The sequence below is a fragment of the Augochlora pura genome, chromosome 8 (assembly GCF_028453695.1).
Source record: "Augochlora pura isolate Apur16 chromosome 8, APUR_v2.2.1, whole genome shotgun sequence".
In the NCBI taxonomy this organism is placed as follows: Eukaryota; Metazoa; Arthropoda; class Insecta; order Hymenoptera; family Halictidae; genus Augochlora; species Augochlora pura.
The window spans coordinates 9,390,096-9,406,587 of NC_135779.1; the positions used below are offsets into that span (position 1 = coordinate 9,390,096).

Below are 16,492 nucleotides of genomic sequence, written 5' to 3' on the forward strand. Positions count from 1 at the left end.
TCGTTGATACTCTTGATAACAAAAGATGATGAAATTCATCATTCGACGGGATATTGAACTTAATCTTTCCGAAAATAAAGAAACAATGAAATTAGAAAATCTAATATGTAATTCGATAACATGGTGAAGCTGAATTTCTGATCACAAAACTTCATCAAAATTTCGTTGACACGTGTAATTCCCCCTACCTACTACTCCTTACACATACTTTTTCCTCACCCCTCTATTAAATACGTTACCTCCCTTCTCTCGTTTATTTGCTCCCCTCATTACTAACTCTCCCCACTATAATACAAGGAATAACAGATTCTATGTTATCTTTATTGTTTTCTTGATACCCATCTGTACTGAATAGAATGTCAATAACTGAGATACTTAAAAATTGTACTAATAAAATTTGAATGATTACGGCGGTTCCTAATATTTCCATTTAGTAGCTAGAGTTATGCCGACAAGATTATTTAGATAATGTCGCAGGAATTTTCCGGACTCTTGCACTTTCTGACGACGATATTCTATGACCAGATTCCGATCTTAGGAATATGCGATTTTAGGTTTTACGTCATGGATTGTCGGTTTGCAAAGGTATGTCAGATAGAAGGCATAGAATTTACCATGATACTTGTTGAACTTCGTTTATGTACTAATATCGATATCGCGATAATATTATGATTGTCAGGCATCTTGTGTTGGCTTGGTAAACATGTACTGTAGAAATTATGGGTATCATGCTTGTGTCATGTAACGATTATAATGTTATAAAATATACAGGGCAGTATATATATTACTGTTGACTGTGGTTATAATCTGCCCATTACACGATTACTACAAGTGAGGAAACACTTGAATAATAATGTTATGGAAATTTTCTTTTCACCTTGGTTTGTCTACGACATTCTACAGGTTCATCTGAGATACCAATCTCGATGAATTCATACGACGCGCACGATAACATTGCAAAGATTTTCAATATTTTTTATAGCACAGTAATAATGATAAGCGTTTACAACAAATGCAAATAATCAACGCAAATGAGGATTAAAATATGCTGTTGCGGCAAGATTTCATATTCTGTGAGTCGTATTAAGATAAAATATCGCTTCCGTTTAAAAAGAAAATCTCTACGGCAAATTCATATAACTTACAGAATAAAGCTATTATAATTTGTAGTATTTTTTGTATATAGTATTATTTGTAGATTCAAACAAAGGAGGAGGATGTGGTGTGAATTAATTAGAATGTAGTTTCTAAATTTTGCATTCATCTTACAGACAATTACAATAATTACAAAGCGTGTATTAAAAATTTGTATTGTATTTTAAAATGCTTGTTTTCATCATCGTTTACATTTGATAGTAAATTAATAATTTATTTAACCTTGTGAATCTTCTAAGCTAGCATTCTTTTAGTATGACAAACCTTGATGGAATTCTAATAGAAATGCATCACAAATGCATAATAACTTAAATCTGATAACCAGCACAATGCCATCAGTAGTTTTGTACAATGATTAAGTATTCTTTGAAGGAATGTTTGTGTACATTAATGCATTATTCACATTATACGACTATTTTGAATAGAAACTTTTTGTTGTTCTTCTTTCTTGATTTTTTTTACTCGTTTTCCTGTATACATTGTGCAATTTTTAATATGTATTTGCCTAAACACACACTATATGTATAAATATTTGAACGTATGCACAAAACACAAAAAAAGTTACAATTAAAATTCTACCTAAATATATACGTATATAAATACAAGAATGGTTTTTAACGTGATATACAAAATAATATTAATAATTCATGTAGACAATTTCTATGTGTAGCCGATTTAAATTGTATTCATGCGATCGTGAACAATTTTTCATACGCATATTTTGAAAGAAACATGCGAGATTAATTTACAAATCCGATATCGTTTGTGCAATTGCAACAGTACTGTATCAAAAGGTCACACTTATAAAACCGACGTTAAATTTTCAACTAGTACAAAATCTGTTTGAGTATAAAGATTACATTTAGAACTCTATGTCACTCGCCCCTTCGTTGTTTAGTGCTCCATTGCTGGTTTTCACATTCTTTGTTGGAGACAATGATAGAGATCTATTGTGTTCTAAACCTAATGTCATTTTAAGTAGCTTCAGTACACTCTTCTTATCCTGACTCTCATTTTCTGTGAAAAAATAAAATATTTAACGAACTATATCACAAGTGGAACGAATCAATGATACTAACCTTCGTTACGCGTGATCTGTTCTTCCAGATGCAATTTATCCTGTGCTATCTCATACATGCCTTCTTCTATAGTGCCTTCGCTTAGTAATCTAATTATGCTAACGGGTCTGAAAATATATGCATTATTATTTGTGTAATACATCCTCATCTATTGTTCTATAACAGTATACCTTTTCTGGCCTACTCTATGGCATCGATCTTCCGCCTGCTTATCATTATATGGATTGAAATCAATATCGTGTATTATAACAGTGTCCGCGGTTGTTAAATTGATCCCTAAGCCTCCAGCTTTCGTTGATAATAAAAATATAAATATGCTTTCATCCTCCGTATACTGGTTTATTAAAAATTGTCTATCTGTTACCGGTGTACTTCCGTCTAATCTAGAATTCCAAAATCGAAACAATGAAACCTTAGCTTACCATTGGATTTTAAACCAGAAACAATTGATAAAATATGACAGAAACCTTAAATATGTTTTTCCTCTGATTGTTAGGTACTCTTCTAAAATATCTAGTACCATTGTGAATTGGCTGAAAATTAACACTCTATGACCTTCTTCTTGGAATTTTGGCAATAATTCATCCAATACTTTTAATTTGCCAGCCCCGGGAATGAGTTCTTGTGGTAAACCTAGTCCAGCTAAACTCTTATATGTTCTTGACAACTGATTTATCTGATAATCAGACATCCACAGTAAATCTTCGAATACGTAATCCGGATTCTTTTGTTTGTAGCCGTGCTCTTTTGCTAATCTGCTTGCTATTAACTGAAAAGAACATTACAAATGATTGAAATCTTCTAAAGAAATATATTTTGTTAAACGAATATTAAAATATTACTTTTAGCTTGGATTCGTTAAAATAATCTCGCACTAGTAACGGGTGATTAGCCAACTTCCGCAGCTGCATCATCATCCCTATTCCATTCACTTCTGAGCTTTGATCTGCTTCCGCCGAAAATTCCGCTATCAAATTCCTATACATTTTTTGCTGTTTCTCTGTCATTGGAACTCTTATTACACGTTCACTCTTCTGGGGCAAATCTCGAAGAACTTCGGATTTTAATCGACGAAGTACAAAAGGTTTCATAATTTGTTTCGCATTTTTAACTTGTTCTTGCTCGAACAGCGGTTTTTCGCCATTGTTTCTTACTGATGGTACCTTCTGCAATGTAATACATTGATCTACATAATATGTTCTTGTGATGATAAATTATTGTATTATTTAATACTTACTGGATTTTTAGAAAATAAACTCTTTAAGTCGGCTTGTTTACCAGCAAACAACGACGGCATCACAAATATTAAGAGTGACATCAATTCTAATAAATTGTTTTGTAAAGGTGTACCAGTTAACAAAATTCGATGTTTCGCCTGCAAACATGTTATTATATAATTTGATCCACTGAAGTACATAAGTCAAGTGACTGTTAATTTAGATAGGTACATTAATGCGAACGAGATTCTCATATCTGATAGTACTCATATTTTTTAACATATGTGCCTCGTCGAAGACAACATAATTAATCGGCATAACTCGGAATAGTCTCCGTTCTTCTGGCGTGCTGCTAATTAAATTATACGTTGTTAATAAAACATCAACATCATCTAGATCACCATTTCGCCAACCAAGTCTCATCTCCTTTCTCTCTTCTTGAGAACCATAGTACTGCACAACTTTCAAGCCAGGTGACCACCTCTCCAGTTCATTGTTCCAGTTTTCTATAAATTACACAAGCATTACAAACTGAAAAATAAGATTTAAAAAAAACTAATACTATGTGTTTACCCATTGTTGAGCTAGGAACAACTATTAAATGAGGTCCATCTTTCTCATCTCTGAGACCAGCTTCTTTTAAATAAGTGAGGAAAGATATCACTTGTACTGTTTTACCCAAGCCCATCTCATCTGCTAGTATACCATTCACATTCTGTGCATGCATCACAGCCAACCAGTTTAAGCCAACCATTTGATAAGGAGCCAATGTTAAGCTTGGTGACAATTCTTTTGGTTGCTTTGTAATAGCTGAAACTCCTGCAGCTACAGCCTTTTCTAAGTTTGAAGACAAACGAAGACATTTCTTCATCAAAGCTTCCACTGTATTCCTTGTAGCTAATAATTCCTATTTTATTCAAGCAACGTTATGAATTATTAGTAATAGATATAGATCGTTAATAAAGATGTACAAATAATTTCTTACTTGAGCTGAGTTCAATAGTTCTGTGTCTAAATATCTATTATTTTGAAACTTTTGAACTAAGTCTCTCCAATCTTCGAATGGTCTTGCTTCTAGAATAGCATTTGCTTTCTTTTGAGAACACTGGGACATTAATAGCAGTTCTGATGTATGAGAATTTTGCATAAATTCAAGAACCGCTTTTTTATCACCAGTGAGATCATTAGATATTTCCATATCAGAATCTTCATCACTGCAAATAGTAACTTATTATAAACAATAATCCTTGTTATTTTGTTAAACACATACCTATCAAATACTTTTTCTTTGCCAAAACTTTCTTCATCGGAATCAATATCTACATCTTCATCTCTATTAACTTTTCTTCTCTTTTTCTTCATGCCCCTAGGAGAGCTTTTCAAACTTCTTTTTCTATTATTCTTAACTACATCTTCTCCATCATCGCTATTCCATTTTGAGTTACTATGCACTTCCTGTTTAAATAAATACTTTTATATTCACCTGTTTATAAATTAATTAACATTTACTTAAATAAATGTACCTTATTTCTGCGAACTGTAGAATGTGTAGTTTTAGAAGCACTGCCTACATCACTATCGCTATCTTCAATTACATTGACAGCTTTACGTCGAAATTGTATGTCAGATCCTACAAGGTTACTGTCATCATCCGCTAAACAAAAATAATATTTTTGTTTACAAGTGTATTACTAAAAAATTGTTCATCTAACATTACCAATAATAATACAAATAACAATAACAATAATAGTGATAATAATAATAATAATAATAATAATCATAACCATAATCATAATAATTGTGATAATAATAATAATTTGTTAATTGAATAATGTGTTTGTTATTCATTTCATATTTCGATACGATTAATGAAATACGTACACAACGTACGAGATTCTATGCATCAAGAAAAAAAATAACAGTCACGCAAGTTAGTTACAATGGAACAACAACAAAACATAGACACTGCTTATAATAAGTCAAAAATTGAAAATCGAAATTAATCGGTTCCTTACACATGTTTAATGGTTTCAATTGTTTCTTTTGGAATCGGAATTGTCGCAAATTTCCTGAGAGGCTTGGGCTGCTCGCATCTGTTTTCGGTGAATTCGAATCCGACATCTCGTTAAACGATTGAGAGACGCTGTCGGAAACACATTTTTCTAGATAAAGGTAGCTTTTAAAACACGTTTGACAGGTGCATTCGGAAAAGCTCCGAACTAGGGAGAAAGACAGATGTCCAACAGGTTAATATAGTTACTGATAGTTAGTAATATGTACCTACATAATTTATGTTCTAATTAACTTGGAATATCCCGATTTAAAATTTTTAGTAACTTTGCAGTCGTCCAACGCCATCCAACGTATCTCTTCATGTATTTCATAAAATTTATTAAGGGAGAAAAAAAGTAATCGTAGGTTATCTGTTTCCCTACGACATTGTTTATACGTACCTTTATATTTATTTGTCGGCGCGAAGTTCAGCAATATTTAATGAAATTAATAGTTTAATCTAATTAATGGCCAATTCAATGTATCTACTCATCCATTGGATTATTGATTAAATTCATTATTTAATCGTAAGTTGAATTAATGACTAATTAAAATTCTTTCAAGCGAGGAATAAATATTTATTTATATAATTGTTAAATTAATTATATCACTGTTAGAATAAATACGTTTCTATTAAAATTTATTTTCATTACTTTGTCATTGTTACTATTAAAATTTTACAGTATACAAATCGTAATCACTCGTTTATCCGTTTAAATTTGTCGTATTTCATTTCACGTACCTAGGTATAATAAAATAAGGTAAAAGAAAGCACACAAAAGAACTTATACGGTATTTTCATGTATGCGCGGCAAAAATTTGAATCAAAAATGAGAATGGCTCGTGCGATTCCACCCGTAGGATTCCACATTTGTTGATATTCAGAGCACACTGGAGTAGACGTCAAAATAAACTCAGTCACCATCATGTAGTCTGAAATTTATAAAATTTTCCTGTCGTATTTACATAAAGATAACAGCCTTATTAAGAAATAATGACTTGCTACAACACATTGTGCCAGTGAACAGTAATCGAGCGTAAAATGTTGCTGTACACATTAATCGGAGGTTACGTATTAACATCGATGATACTTTTTAAATATCCTACGTTATTGCACAAAAAAAAAGTTGTTAAATTTCATTGCCAGCATATAAGTCACAGAGGAGGTAGGTTCGCTTTTTTGTAGATGATTAAGCAATCACAAAAATGTGAACACTTCTCTAAACATTCTGTTTTCAGGGGCTGGAGAAGGATATGAAAACACCATGTATGCATTTAAAAGGTTAGTGAAAAAGGTTAATGAAAAATGAAAAAGCAATTATCTTGTATTTCTTGCTATAAATTTATTTCAGGGCCGTAGCAATTGGAACACAAATGTTAGAATTAGATTGTCACCTTACAAAGGATGGAGAGGTGGTTGTGTCTCATGATCAAAATCTTTTTCGTAGCACTGGCATAAACAAAAATATATCTGAATTAAATTACAAAGAATTACCACTTTTAAAACAACGTCTTCCAATTGATTTTGAACCAGGTATGTCCAAATGTTTATTGTAAAGACATATCATTAAACAAAATTGCTTGAAAACTAGTTTTACAGATGTAGAATACATTGGTCCAGACAAAAAGGAAGACAGACAAGTTCCATTGTTAAAAGAAGTATTTGAAGCATTCCCTGATATGCCAGTGAATATTGACATTAAAATTAATGATGACCAGCTTATAGAGAAGGTGTCTAACTTAATAAAAATGTACAATCGAGAGGAATATACTGTGTGGGGAAACTTTAGTGATGAAATAACACAGAAATGTTATAGAACGGTAATTAACATATATTTTAAATAGTTTATTAACAGTAGATAATGTTAATTTCCTTACAGAATCCAAATGTAAATTTGTTATTCTCTATGCGGCGTGTGTCCCTGTTGTTACTTTTAATGTATACAGGATTGTTACCATTTGTTCCTCTAAAGGAAACGCATTTGGAAGTATTTTTACCTTCCATTTATTTACGGTATGCCGCATCCTTTACTTTATATTAATATAAGTCAAATTAATAAATAAAATCGATTAAAGTAATGAATAAATAAATTAATTAAGTGCCATTAATTTGAAACTACAATTACAGACGCACAGGAAGCCCAAAACCTACATTTATACGTGTAGATAGATTATTTATACGCGCTATTAATGTATTATTAATGAGGCCATGCTTATTTAATCATTTAAAAGCCCGTGGAATACACGTAAGTTCAAATTATATATAATTATCAGTCACGAATTAATAGCTACATATTATTAACTCAATTTTTGTAGATATACTTTTGGGTATTGAATAAAGAAGAGGATTTTCAAAAAGCCTTCAATCTTGGTGCAACTGGTATAATAACGGATTATCCAACAAGACTAAAACTATTTTTAAAAAATTATACATTTGACTAGAAGACCACGAATAGGGAGTTGTTTAAGAACAGCATTAATAATTGTTAGATGCAAAATATTTTATTACTCCAGAGTTATATGGATTGTTATACACAAATACATGTACTGCTATTATCAAACAACCAAATCTTATTGACAAAGAATAAGAGTAGCTCACTTGCAAAAATGTATGCACGGAATATCGAAATAAAATTGATTGGTAGCTTGCAAGATACACTACAGATTACGTAAAAAGAGCTTTAATTATTCAAACTAGTCAGAATAACAATAGAATAATAGAATATTCTTAATTAAAAAAAATTATATTCTCGTCAGACATTTTGCTAAATTTATGATGCATTTTGTGATATTTCGATTACATTATAGATTAATCTAAAATTCGATTGTTTAAATTTATTAATGAAAAGCATTATTTACGTTACACATGTAATAATATTTATCGTCTTGTTCATATTACTACTGCACAATGGTGATATATATTACTGATAAAAGTTGCAGTTTACTATTATTTGTAATATTGAATACTATTTTTTAAAATTGGTTGCAACACATCTTCAAGTATAAAAAGTGACTGCTAAATGAGATAGTAATAAATTATTTTTGTATTGTATTTGTATATTTATATTTGTTATTGCAATACAATATTTTGTTTGAAAACATATTTATATAAGCTTTTATGAAGTCCAGTAATGCACAAGGTTGGCACAAATTGATAAAAGATACTTGTATTGAATAATTGCATCAGACAACTGACAAATAAATAACACTATTTTGTTACTTCGCTAACAGTAATTACATTGTCAAATTATGTTCCTCCTTATAATCTAATGACGTACAAAAAATTGGTTACTAAAATACACTGTATAAAATATAGAGAATATTTAACTAATACTAAATTGATGTGTATTTTATGAATCTGTCTTAGATACGATATCAAAGACAGTACACTTACACAGACTTACACTATGTACAAATATATGTATCTTTGTATTTGGAATAAATTTTAACACATATCTTTCAACCATGTTTTGCGATTTTATAATAATGTTTTTATGTTTTTATGTTATTATCTCAGATCTAAAGCATTTTATAAGAAATATATCTTATTCATAAATATAAATATATAAAAATGTTCTCCTGTACTTCTTTCATGCTAGAATATGATCGAATAATGTTCACGTATCATTGCACTTATGGTAAATAATCCTTCTTGGCTCTTCAGTGGAGCCGTCTAAAGGTATCTGCATATAAGCAAATACTTTTCCTTTACAGTAATAGCAATATTCCTTAGAGGGATGAGAGCTATTGAAATGCCTCTTTATCTCTGAATGGTTTCCAACAAAATCTAAATTGCAGATTTCACAGTGTACTTGGATTTGTCGAAACCTTCCATGCACAGAATCTGTAACAACTCTACCAACATTGCTGTTACTGCTGCTATTGTTGGGTATTTCTTCCGATGACATTTTATTTCTGTAACAAACAAATTGCTACTACAATGCAAGATCGTATCAATCTGCACAATATTAAACTTTGAAATAATTACATTATAAAAAAGACTGCATACAAACAATGTTTGAGTGCAGAATGAGAAGAATTGTTTATGTAATTTAAAATATTACGTTTGTACATTATAATACAATAAATAATGTAAATTATATTTAAATCATGGAAGAACAGATTGAGGTACTCAAATTGTTTGAAACTGACATAGGGGTTAGAAAGTTATATTATAACCTATACTACTTACATATGGATGCAGAAGTTATTGGTGCAATGGTAGTGTCTGTTTCTTTCAATTGAACAGACTTCTAATGTCAGTCACAATGAAACATTCTCGCTTTCTGCGTTCATTTTATATCCGTTCTCGCTAATTTTTCTAGAAGAGTACAAAACATTGTAAAAACTACTATTCACACTCAATAAATGAAGCAATCAGTATGAATTAAGTTTGAATCATTTTATTCTATTTCTATTAGTTTCCTTATCACCGGGTGACTAACATTTACTAGTACAATAGCAGGTAAAATAATTATAGGATTAATTAAAAATGATCATGTATTTTCTTAAAGTCGAGTAATTACATTACATTTACTTAGAGTATATACGTAAAATTACATGTGTTTATATAGGTTTTATTTTGAAGTGCAGGCCTATAAGAGAAAGTACTAAGCATTTTAAGTCCTGTACCAAATAATAAAAGCAACGTAATCCTTCTGGATCGCGTGACTGATTAACATCCAACAGAGAACCAGTTTTAGAAGTGGTGAACGATATGTGTTCATCTCCAATTACAATCTCTAGTTCTTGACGACCAATTCGATCCGGTTGTGGCCACAAAGAATCATCTTCTTGCATGATTTCGGAGTCCTGGATGATTCTTTTCAGTTCTTCCATTACGCATTGATGTACATAAGCTTCTTTTCGAATCATAGTGTCATTCTTGTAATTCGAATTGTTTGCATATCGTAGTTTACCATCAGGTCTAAATTCAAACTCTAGAAACTCGTGACCGAATTTCCCTTTATGACCGATATAATAACGTATATAGAAATCTGTTGACATTGTATGATCTTGATCGAACCTTGGACTTGCTTCAAAGATTCCTGAATGATGAAAGAGTTAACTGAAAAAGATATAAATATTTCTGACAACGAATTATCGATGTGCGTCAAGTAGCAAGAGGTTATTCACGTATCGTTTTCTTACTTCTTTTGATGTAGATATAATGTACTATTATTGACTTTCTATATATATATATATATTTTGTACTGTATTAGATGCTTTCTTAATTATTTCAGGCTAAATTACATAGTATGTTTACCATGCACGCCGATTTGTGTTTGTATTAGAAAATAACTCCGTTAACTGTCTATGTTAATACAGACTATAGAGTTTCTTTTACCATATAGTCTTTGATGATGTTTAAACCCTAAGGTGGTTTGCAAGTACATAACATCGTAGTTGAAAAAGTTTACATAGATGGCGTCATAAAACTTTTTGACTAGTTTTTATGTACTTAAAAATTATGTATTAATTTAAAAAACAATTCTATATATCAACTAATAAAACAAATAATCTGACACAATTAGGAAAATACTATATTTTTTTCTGCAGTGTTTTTATATTCACTAACTATAACATTGAATATCACGGCATGAAAAGAAGCTCTCATATCGATTAATAATTCTTGAATTGGAATGCGGGTGAAGAATTACTTTAATCTTTAAAATATCCTAAACGAGAGAAGTTGTAGATCATTTTTATTTTTATCATATATGTAATCTATATTTTCAACGTTATGTATATAATGGTGTAATGGTTAATCATTTCATTCGTCTCCTGAATTATAATTTTTAAATACATATGTGGTATGTCAGAATAAAAATTGAAAATAACATAAGTACTACTTGAAAAAATATCAGTTGGATATTATATATTGTATAGAATAAATTTAAACTTAGAAAACAATAACGAATGTGGTTTCATTAACAGTTAAATATTGTAGCTTCTAAAATTAACGTCACATTGGGTCATGAATCATCTTGAATCTTAATTTCGAACAAACTCTGTCGCACTTGTCGCCAATTAGCCTTCGTAAGAGGACGTTGTCCAGTGGTCATCCGTTGACATCTGAATTGTCAAGTTCTGTGCCACGCAGTTGTTTCGGGAGGAAATAATTTCGGTTGCAGTGTATAATCAAAATCTGTAACCGTATTTCCAGATACTGTTCACGATGAGAATTGTCCACGGCGGATTCAACGGCGGGTGACACGCGCGAATGACGAAAAATACACTTGTAAATTAGTGAAATGTTTACAGTGTTAACGTTGATGTATGTACCAAGGTAATAAGCTGAAGGATGAAATTATCCTCCTCGACGAGTTCACGTAATTTAAGCTCGTCATAGCGATCACTCGGCCAAGAACTACTGATCGATCATGAATAAAGCTCACATGGACAAAAGACTGAATCAATTGCCAACTTGGCTGTGGACTAACTCCACTACTTTACCACCGATCTATAAGATGGTATGGGAAGCAGTGCGAGAAGAGAAGGTCAGGTCCAATGGAATGCAAACCGAGCTTCTTGTCGATACCAACAAAGTATTTCCCTTGTTGCTCACTAGTCAGCTACCCACAGAAGTTCTTGGGCACATATGGAACTTGGCAAATCAAAAATATGCTGGTCAGCTTACAGAACAGGAACTATATATTGTTCTTGCTCTAGTTGCAGCTGCACAGGCTTCTTATACTTTCAATAATCTGGATATATTACATTTGCTTCCGTTTCCACCTACTCCATATTTAAATATAGAATGTTTAATGAATCTACAGCCTGTAACACAATTGAATTCCGCAGCTAAATTTCAAAGCCTTAATGATAGCACAGAAGTCAGCTTCATTGGTTCAGATGGGAAATATCCTTTAGAAGTTAAAGGAAAGACAAAATTTCATCAACATAGTGTTATATCTTCCGATTTAAATATGCAAATGATGAACAATGTACCTGGGAAAGTTTCTTCTTTTGATAATAAAACTCACATGTCTTCTACCACTGTTTGGGATACAAATAACACATTCAAAGAAACAAAGCAAGCAACGAACCGGTTTCAGTTAGATTCTAAACATTCGTCTGTGACAGATCCATGCGATGATTTCTCTGAGTTTCAGAGTGCTCCTATTCCTAACATTCCAAGTGTTCCCATATGGGATACAAAACAAGGTTCTGCAATTGGTAGCAGGCTGGCAAATCATAATTTAGGTGTTAAGAAACCTGTAGAAAAGCCCAAGAAAAATAATTTAAATGCTAAGTCTGTACACAGTACTGTTCATATGAAAATTCCAACTGCACCTTTAAATCTGACACTTCAGAACAAAGATCAGCCTACTATGGAATGTTTGCCAGAACTATTTCCTAAATGTACAATAAAGAATCAATCTAAGACAGTAATTCTTAAGGATACAGTGATAAGAAACAATGATCCGCCCAAGGACCATAGTGAAGATATTAAAGATCATGTAAAAAACGCAGAAGTTGTAAATTTCAATAGTGACAAAGATGTTTCAACTAAAATAGAATGGTCAGAGAAGGTAATGCATTTCTTGAATACCATTTCATTTATAGTTGTATATTTATTTTGCTAATATTTAAAACTTTATAGGTTTCATCAGGAAAATCTGGGTCTAATCCACAGGACCTAATGAATCTCCAACTTACTGATGATAAGTATAGTGCCTTGCGTGCATTGGTTCAAGAAACAACTGTGCCAGCAGAATCAGATTTGAACGCAAGCCACAGTAATCAATCAACAGATGAGTTTGGGGAATTTGTATCTGCAGAACAGCCCGCTAAGAATGCTTCTGTCTCAAACACTACAGATACTGATAATTATGCTGAGATCTTTACAGATTTGGAGTTAAAATCTAACAGTAATACACATACAACAGATTTCAATATTATTCCAGAGATCTCTGAATCATTCGACAATCTTAAATTCGAGGATACTGTAGAAGAACGTTCTTTAGAAATCGGTAAATAATATTGTTTTAGATAATAGTAACTTAGATGGTGATAATAATGATAATGCTTGATTTTAAGGAAAAGCTCTTCAAAAGGAAGATGCCATATCAATTAATAGTGTAGAATTCATAAATGGCACACCAAACGTGCTAACTCGATCAGGATCTGTGCCTAGTTTAGATCTTAAGTCTTTCTTACCTTCAAATGCAGAAGATGAACCAGTAGTTGAAACTACTCATCAGGTGATTACAGTCTTTGTCATAATTAAAAATTTGGGGAATAGTAGTAGAAGCTGCGCAGTTTTTTAATCTATGTGCTTCTATAGTCAGAATACTGGGAATGGAAGCAATACATGGAAAGCTGTGTGCTATTGTTACAAGTAGCAGCAAATATATTTACAAATATTAGCTCGGAACTTGTTTTGCACGAAGTACTAAATTCAGCACAGGGATATAATTTTCTCTGCAGTAAGCATTGCATTAAAAGCATAAAAGTATCACATCACAGGATATTGCGTAATATTTTTGTGTGTTCTTTTTCGGCAGACTTAGCTGAAGTTGCAGCGGTTTGTAGACGCGTTAATTTTTCATACAAAGAAATGGATATTAATATAATAGGATTTGATGAGTTGCTAATGGACATCGATCGGATTTGGGCAGAGATGGAACCCTTTTACGCAAATATACCGGTTAGTGAGAATACTCTTGATTACAATATATATTTTATTTTTATAAATGTACGAGTTACTTTTTTATATTTGGGTATAAATTTTTCCAGATTGTTACAGAACTACCAGCTTGGCCTTTGCATCAAGGAGAAGCCATTTGTTGTTCTCTTTGCTTAACAGTTATTACTAGTGGGAGGGTAGTATATAATGAAAATAATTATCACGTAACCTGTGCAAACTTATGGCTTAACTGCGTTAACAGTCATCTGCCGGTAATGCGGCATCCGTCTTTTTATACTCATTTGAATATGTGTCCAGGTAACAATCACATTTGATACTGATCTGCGTAAAAACGAGAACTTAAGTTCAGAAATTTTTAAGTGTACACTTGGCAAGTTATTACATGAGGGATTTGTAGAAAATAACAGACTAATATTAGGAAAAATAATGGATTCCTTGCGAACTGTATATATTCTTAATATCTGAACATTTTCAAGATCTTACAGACTAGTCTATTAAAGATATTATTGTACAGGCAGTGAAAAGACTAGAAGGATATATTAATATGCATATATTATAGTCCTTTCGAATAGATGAAGTCTCGAAAACGTCTTATAAAGTTATAAGTGTAGTCAAAAGGTTGAACTCTTAAAACCTGAACAAAAGTTCATATCAATCAAATCGAGTTAATATTTTCGAGAGAATATTATTGAATTCATAGCGAATTTCGAAGGAACGACATTAAAATTAAAATATTATTCTATTATATAATATTAAAGTAAAATATAGTAGTGATCTTACATCTACAAGTTCAAAATTATCGTTGACTCGTATCGCGTGGTCTATATACTATTCCTCTGCTTTTCATCTCTCTAATAACACCTGCTGGCAATCGTCCTGACACCGATATTGCATATACTCCCTTGCAAAATCGATCTGTAAAAATACAATGAATCTCAGTTGCAGGAACAAACTTTTGTAATTAGCAAAGGGTTCTATTGATCAAGTCATTTGTATTTACTTATAAAACAAAAAGAAAGCAACCTGTAAAGAAAGAAAAACAAAATTGAGGAATATAAATTAAAACACATTAAAAATAGAATCAGGTTTACGCACATGGGCATGTTCCTTAATAACTATACATATTGTCATACATATTAGCAAAATTCTGTATAAATGTACAATAGTATTTAACATTAAGAATCTCAAAAAGAAAGGAACTTATTCAATTATGAATATGCGTATTGCATTGTTTTGTATTAGCTACATTGTTTGTATCAAAAATATTGGCTTTGAAACTTGTACAAAATGCTGCCTTCAAATACATACACGGACTTAATGAAAACATGATTTACTATTGTTGTAATTAGCACTGCCAAAGTGGATAATTAGACAAGAAGAGAAATTCAACACATTAAGGGCTTAAATATTAAACACAAAATTTCGAATGTCAAAATAATATAGGATGGAAGAGATAACAGTTTATATTGATTTACTATAAGGCAATGTAACTGTTATAATTTTATAAAGGTGTACAAGAATAAAGAGTAACAATATTTCTCTTGCTTAAACACAACTTAATGCATATGGATATGAATTTGTTGCTTACTTATCCTTTGCCACTTGCATACCCAACTGTCTTCCGGACTCATACCAGCTATCATGCTGAAAATAACGCGTGTAACGAATATTAAAAAATTAGTACATTATAACAAAATATTGATTGCATCCTTTATTTATCATATGACATACCCATCGAAATTTGAGCTTGTACAATCGAAAACATTGTCTTTATTACTTTTCATTCGTAAAAATTCATCGCAATTATCACAACCATCCGATTCGAATTGATCGAAAGTCTGCAATAGAATCGTAATGTTATTATATTTTATATCTAAAGAAGATCGTGTAAAATTGAACGCGTACCTTAACCAAAGAGCAAACCAAACATGCTCTTAGTCCTCGTAAGTCCTTCGGAACGGTCTCCATTGATATAGAAAGTAACCACCAACGGAATTACGAAGTAATAGATTTCAAGAGAAACGTTTCACAATGATTTTCAACTTTGTTTTAAATTAATACAAACATCGAGATGTGTTAAATTCAGCTGACAATTCGAAAACACGTTTACATACATCTTCTTTGGAAGTGCATAGCAACGCCATCTGATACATCTTTACCTTTGTTATTCGTGGAATCCATTTTTTATAAACACCAAGCTTATCATGAAATGTGTTCTGAAATACCGACATCGCTAACAATAAATATTTTCTCACATCCTTTATAGAGATTTATAGAGCGGTACGTCCCATGCGTTCCCCACTTTTTTAAGACTTTTGCCCTAGCGTTGAGCAGTT

The 16,492-nt window shown here is 31.6% G+C and overlaps 5 protein-coding genes across 7 annotated transcripts; 2 read left to right on the top strand and 3 right to left on the bottom strand.

Annotated features, from left to right (window-relative positions):
* Nucleotides 1-1,299: 1,299 nt before the first annotated feature.
* Etl1 (SWI/SNF-related, matrix-associated actin-dependent regulator of chromatin, subfamily a, containing DEAD/H box 1) lies at nt 1,300-6,267 on the bottom strand. Of its 2 annotated transcripts, none has more exons than XM_078188835.1 (13): nt 5,905-6,267; nt 5,467-5,594; nt 4,975-5,105; nt 4,722-4,906; nt 4,437-4,665; nt 4,025-4,358; nt 3,683-3,957; nt 3,472-3,609; nt 3,077-3,400; nt 2,702-3,003; nt 2,405-2,617; nt 2,235-2,341; nt 1,300-2,172 (listed from the first exon to the last, which is right to left on the bottom strand). In XM_078188835.1, the coding sequence occupies exons 2-13, from the start codon at nt 5,570-5,572 to the stop codon at nt 2,018-2,020; spliced, it is 2,499 nt and encodes an 832-aa protein (XP_078044961.1). In that variant the 5' UTR covers nt 5,573-5,594; nt 5,905-6,267; the 3' UTR covers nt 1,300-2,017. The 2 variants fall into 2 exon arrangements, with proteins under 2 accessions (XP_078044961.1, XP_078044960.1); XM_078188834.1 differs by having other exon boundaries at nt 5,736-6,267.
* A 127-nt stretch (nt 6,268-6,394) lies between these two features.
* LOC144474192 (lysophospholipase D GDPD1) lies at nt 6,395-8,606 on the top strand. The gene is made up of 7 exons (XM_078188836.1): nt 6,395-6,669; nt 6,743-6,785; nt 6,856-7,037; nt 7,104-7,324; nt 7,384-7,517; nt 7,632-7,749; nt 7,820-8,606. The coding sequence occupies exons 1-7, from the start codon at nt 6,546-6,548 to the stop codon at nt 7,943-7,945; spliced, it is 948 nt and encodes a 315-aa protein (XP_078044962.1). The 5' UTR covers nt 6,395-6,545; the 3' UTR covers nt 7,946-8,606.
* A 1,379-nt stretch (nt 8,607-9,985) lies between these two features.
* Mago (mago, exon junction complex subunit) lies at nt 9,986-10,844 on the bottom strand. 2 transcript variants are annotated; one of them, XM_078189454.1, is made up of 2 exons: nt 10,655-10,844; nt 9,986-10,592 (listed from the first exon to the last, which is right to left on the bottom strand). In XM_078189454.1, the coding sequence occupies exon 2, from the start codon at nt 10,508-10,510 to the stop codon at nt 10,070-10,072; it is 441 nt and encodes a 146-aa protein (XP_078045580.1). In that variant the 5' UTR covers nt 10,511-10,592; nt 10,655-10,844; the 3' UTR covers nt 9,986-10,069. The 2 variants fall into 2 exon arrangements, with proteins under 2 accessions (XP_078045580.1, XP_078045579.1); XM_078189453.1 differs by having other exon boundaries at nt 9,986-10,571; nt 10,655-10,842.
* A 303-nt stretch (nt 10,845-11,147) lies between these two features.
* On the top strand, nt 11,148-15,726 carry LOC144474526 (uncharacterized). Its single transcript, XM_078189451.1, has 6 exons — nt 11,148-13,038; nt 13,110-13,479; nt 13,547-13,710; nt 13,794-13,935; nt 14,014-14,156; nt 14,246-15,726. The coding sequence occupies exons 1-6, from the start codon at nt 11,887-11,889 to the stop codon at nt 14,468-14,470; spliced, it is 2,196 nt and encodes a 731-aa protein (XP_078045577.1). The 5' UTR covers nt 11,148-11,886; the 3' UTR covers nt 14,471-15,726.
* Nucleotides 14,571-16,448, bottom strand: Spt4 (Transcription elongation factor subunit spt4). Its single transcript, XM_078189455.1, has 5 exons — nt 16,062-16,448; nt 15,888-15,994; nt 15,745-15,800; nt 14,937-15,071; nt 14,571-14,790 (listed from the first exon to the last, which is right to left on the bottom strand). Exons 1-4 carry the CDS (start codon nt 16,122-16,124, stop codon nt 14,953-14,955), a joined length of 345 nt encoding a protein of 114 aa, XP_078045581.1. The 5' UTR covers nt 16,125-16,448; the 3' UTR covers nt 14,571-14,790; nt 14,937-14,952.
* Nucleotides 16,449-16,492: the final 44 nt, after the last annotated feature.